This window comes from Oratosquilla oratoria, chromosome 42 (genome assembly GCF_046742065.1).
Source record: "Oratosquilla oratoria isolate Oo_2021 chromosome 42, ASM4674206v1, whole genome shotgun sequence".
In the NCBI taxonomy this organism is placed as follows: domain Eukaryota; kingdom Metazoa; phylum Arthropoda; class Malacostraca; order Stomatopoda; family Squillidae; genus Oratosquilla; species Oratosquilla oratoria.
This window is the reverse complement of record NC_134818.1, coordinates 28,670,360-28,675,685: the sequence shown is the minus strand read 5'-3', so window position 1 is coordinate 28,675,685 and position 5,326 is coordinate 28,670,360. Positions and strand designations below refer to the sequence as shown.

Sequence of the window (5,326 nt, the reverse complement as noted above, 5' to 3'; positions counted from 1 at the left end):
ACACACATACACACACACGCACGCACGCACACACACACACACACACACACACACACACACACACACACACACACACACACACACACACACACACACACACACACACAGACACATTTATATATTCGTAAAGAGCTTGAGTCCAGGAACCATTGTATAGACGAAGAAAGTAAACGCTAGATTAGTCGAAATAAGTTTATTCCTACGTTTCGAACCCTGTCCAGGGTTCGTATTCAGGGATATACAGAGATAGCAAAGGGAATAAATATAAAGAGGCATGTGTACTAACATGGGAAAGGTCTCACAAGCAACCGTTACTCGCCAGACAGTACATTCATTACCAGGTATGACACCAGTTGAAAAAAAAAAAAAATAAAAAAAAAAAAATAAAAAAAAAATAATAATATATATATATATATATATATATATATATATATATATACACATACATATATATATATATATATATATATATATATATATATATGTATGTATATATATATATATATATGTATGTATATATATATATATATATATATATATATATATATATATATATATATATATATACATACATATACACATATATACAAAATCCATAAAGCTAAATACAGATAAATAAATGAATATAAAAAATGCAAAATCAGAAGAGAAAAAATAGTCCAATAGAGTAAATAGACAATCACATACAAAGGAGAGGCAGTCAGTAAATAAGCCTAGGAGACAAAATCCACCAACTAGTGCATTATAGCACATTGTTCGCCTAAAGAACGAAAATACGGGGCATGAAAAACGAGGAGGTGAGGAGGAAAGCGGTGGTGGAAAGGGAGTTGGGAGATGGGGGTTGATGAAACAAAAAAAAAATGGATGGTTTGTGCACATGGAAAGAATGAGTGAAGAAAGATTAGTAACAGGTGTGGAAGGCAGAGGTGGAAGGAGTGAATATGAGGGGGCGACCAAGGATGAGATGGATGGATGGGGTAAAAAGGGCATTGAGAAAGAGGGGAATGTCTGTTGAGGAAGGAAGTGAGAAGACAGAATATAAGGGTGAGTGCAGAATGGTTGTGTATGGATGGTGCTGTGATGCATGAAAGGGAATGGGTGGGGGATGGAGGGGTGAGAGAGTAAGTATGAACAATATTCTGATGCAGCCCGAAGGGATTTCTCCCCATCTTTTTTCATGAGGTGACGGAGAGGTGGGGGTCACCGATTAAGTGAAGCGGCCTTGCTGTGGATGTGATGTGTTGTGCTGCATTGCTCCTGACCCAGGTCAGTGGACGAGATGCAGGGATGACCCATCATCCAGGAGGAGCCAAGAAAAGAGGGAGGGGTGGTGAATGGGAGTGGAGTATGTGGGGATGAAATGGATGGGAGTGGATTTATACCTTTTGCTCTGGCTACCTCCCTTGTAAGGGAGAAAAAGCCGTCGGTATATGTATGTATCACGGAACTACTGTGGACGTCATAGATGGCTATTTCAACAGTTTGTTTTTCTGAACTACTTTTGACGAAATAAGAAGGATCTCTTTATAGCCAATAGACACTACTACTAACGATGGCAATAATAACATTATTGATTATAATAACAACAAATGAAATAATGTGAAGCAAGACAATGTATAGTAAGAAAACTATAAAACAAGTAAACTACGCCCCTTGAGGATACCTGTGTCCTTCAAGGAGGGTGGAAATCTGAACTAAATACTTTACAAAGGATTACAAAGGCAAAGCATGCCGACAGGAGACCTTTTGATCCATATCTAGGTCGGATGCAAAAAAAAAAAAAAAAAGAAAAAAAAACGCAGAAAAAAAATCATATTAATAATAAATTAAAACTATAACAATGTAAATAACAATTAAAATACATAAATGAATGCATTGGTATAGTTGAATAACAAACAAACAGGTAAATAGTAAATGATAATAAATTGACATATAACTAATAATAAATGAAAATCAGACAGACAAATTATAACAAAACAAAAAACAAATAATATAACATAAATTATAATAATTACAGCATCTTACTTAGGTATTTATCTAAATGATTCTTAAAGCTTCGAACTGAACTACATTGCACTACCTGTGCAGGAAGTTTATTCCATTCATTAACTACACGGTTGGCAAAGTTGTTTCTACCTACTTCCAAATTGAATCTATTTCCGGACAGTTTGAGACCATTGTTTCTTGTCTGATTCTCATTCAATGTGAAAATTTGGTCACTTTTGATGTCAATTCCCTTTAAAATCTTAAAGACCTGTATCAAGTCACCTCTGAGTCTACGCTTTTTTAGGGAAAACAGATTCATGTGCTTAAGTCGATTTTCGTATGATTTATTTTTGATATTTGGAATCAGTTTTGCAAACGGTAACTGCACATGATCACAACCAATGTCACCCCTATCCACCATATCGTCATGCCTAGTACCACAAGTGCGTCCCTATCTCTACCACAACGCCATCATTATCGCATCACAAGCATCACCACATACACACCATGTTTGTATTGATATTCGAGAACTGGAGAAATTTTCCGTAATTTTCTTTATTTACTTATTTATTTATTCATTTATTTATTTATTTATCTAGAAAAATAGCAGGCAATGAAAGTTAAGTCGATCAAATAACTTCAACAAACCAGTTTCTATAGGGCAAGGACGATGATAGTTGTTATTCGACCTCAGCAATGCAATTTCACTTTTTTCCATAATAATGAGTCGTCATATCTAAATATAATAAGCAATTAAAAATGTGCTTGATAGAACAGATATTATTACTTAGCTGAATTAAAATAGGACATGGTTTTAAGGATGGAAATAAGTATACATATGTAATCCATATCAGTTTCAACAACCAGTGTTCGATCACAGGAGCATGGTATAAAAGGCTCTCTCCAATCAAGTAGTCATCAGTGTCACTACCAACTCTGCAGTCAACATGAAGCTTCCTATTTTAGGTACGCTTTATTTCAACTGGCTTCCAGCTTCGTCTTAACCTTTAGCTTCTGTTGTTTGACTATTTCTGTTACATGCTGTCATTATATAAGAAATTAATGTATTCACATGTTGATGGAATTTGCTTGTGCTAAAATAATTTCCCCTTTTCCAGTTCTGGGTTTAGCCATTGTTTCTGGACAACGGTTCCAGCAGCAGAGTCGCCAGCCCGTCGTGTCTCCCGCTGTTCTTCTCGCCTCCAATGCCAGGATTCAACAACAGGAACGACTTTTCCAGGAGAGTCAGAATGCTAACATTGATGATCAGTCTCAGTTTAATTCAGGCAGCAATCTGAATCTCCAGGGAGATCTCGAAGTACAACACATTAGTGACAACGAATTCAGACAGCCGACTTTGAGGGAAAACATAGGTATCGAGAAACAGTCTACACAGGCTCAATTAACTCTCTTCAATGGCCAAATCCAAGAAAGAAAGTCTCAGCAAGCCATCCAGAACACACAGTTCATCAACCAGAACCAGCTCTCCCGTCAGTCACAGGACTCTCAACCCATCGACGGCGTCTTCGAACCCCTCAACCTTCCTTCTGGAGCTTACCTCCTCATGGGTCAGATAGACACTTCCTTCTCGTGCGCCGACCGTCCCTATGGCTACTACGCCGACCAGGGCAACGACTGCCGCGTCTTCCACGTGTGCAACCCTTACCTCTTCGACGATGGCCGTGTCGAGACTCAACAGTACAGCTTTATGTGCAACGAACACACCGTCTTCGACCAGAAGGAGTTGACTTGCGTGGAACAGTACGCGGCCAGCCCTTGTGAGGAGTCTTACCTCCACTACTCCAGGAACGAGGAGTTTGGACTCCCCGAAGAGAAAAATTAAATCCAGGAGCTGGTGTGTGATGTAACCTCTAAGAAAATAAATGTCAAAATAATATTTAGGGCTTTCATTTATACAGCGTCTGCACCAGAATGAATGTATATTTAGATACTCATCTATAAAACTATTCTGAGTCCTCTCTTTCGCACTATTCTAATAAAAAGAAAATATAACTGGGTTAGGTGGTATATGTCTTTTGCAATTATAGGAATAGGAATAAAAAAGTGAAATTCAAGTTAAGTTACTGTGGTAGAATGTACATCTCAACTTTGCACCTAGGAGACATACATCAAATCATGACCATTATCATCATCAGTTGGAAGCATACACCAGGGAGTGTGTTGTTTCACTCACAAACCGCCAACAGCCCCCACGGTCTCTAGGAGTAATCTCCCATGCAGTCACTCTTCCCTTTTGAAACAATATTCGACAAGTTTGATCAACTGGCCCCAGCCATGAATTTCTAGGGCGTCCCTTTCGTCTTCTCTATCGAGAGCTGTCTCCACAAGAGATAACCCTATGAGTGGGATCAACACCAAGGAAACGTATCACATACCCATAAAACCGGATTTGACGTTCACTTATTATGCTGGTAACTGGCGTAGACTGAGTCTCACAGCACAGTCTCTGCAACTAGGACCTCCAACGACACCACAAGAAGAACAGTGTCATCAACAAAGACAAAGTCAGCTACGTTAAAGTTTCCAATAGATGCTCAGCAACGACAATGATCGACACCCAGTCCATGCAGGTTGGTTATGTGGTTGGGCGAGGGAACACTCTTGTCTATATCAACAAGGAAATTCCTCCTCCATAATATACAGCACTGTCCCAGAGTATAAGCCAGACATCAAATCAGTAATCTTCGTAGGAATCCTACAGATCCATAAAAGATCCCAGAGCTAAAGTAGAAAATGAAACAATAGATGGAGTTGTTGGGAAGTGCGGTGTGCTTGGTAAAATCATAGTGAAGAGTTAACGGTGGAGATATGTTTAGAAAGAGAGCTGATGATAGCTAACACAGTATCTAGGAAGAAAGTCAAGCATATGTATATATGGGAGAAGATGGTGGATGGAAGGTTGGTTGATAAAGCATTAATGGACTTCGTAGTGGTATCTAGGAAAAAAGTAGGAATATTTTTGGATGTCCATGTTTTTAGAGGAGAGAGTGAAGTAATATCAGGTCATTTTTCGGTGGAAGGTAAGTTGAGAATGGATAATAGGTGGAGAGAGAAGAAAAGGGTGGAAGGTAGAGAGGTGCTTAGAGCAAACTGTTTACATTAAAAGGAGTAGGAGTACAAGAAGCTGAGAGAAGTGTGGGAGGTGGTGAAGGATAGAGTGGAAATAGGTGTGGAAGAGTGATGGGGTGTTTCAGGGAGGAAGTGACTAGGTGTGCAAATAATGGTATGTAAAACAAGGAGGATGGGAGGGAATAGAAGGAAGGGTAGTGAGTGGTGGAATGATGAAGTGAAGTGGGTAGTAGAGGAGAAGAATCGAGTG

At 38.9% G+C, this 5,326-nt stretch overlaps 1 protein-coding gene across 1 annotated transcript; it reads left to right on the top strand.

Annotated features, from left to right (window-relative positions):
- Positions 1-2,835: 2,835 nt before the first annotated feature.
- On the top strand, positions 2,836-3,874 carry LOC143021674 (uncharacterized). Its single transcript, XM_076179285.1, has 2 exons — positions 2,836-2,952; positions 3,105-3,874. Exons 1-2 carry the CDS (start codon positions 2,934-2,936, stop codon positions 3,827-3,829), a joined length of 744 nt encoding a protein of 247 aa, XP_076035400.1. The 5' UTR covers positions 2,836-2,933; the 3' UTR covers positions 3,830-3,874.
- The last annotated feature ends 1,452 nt before the right edge of the window (positions 3,875-5,326 follow it).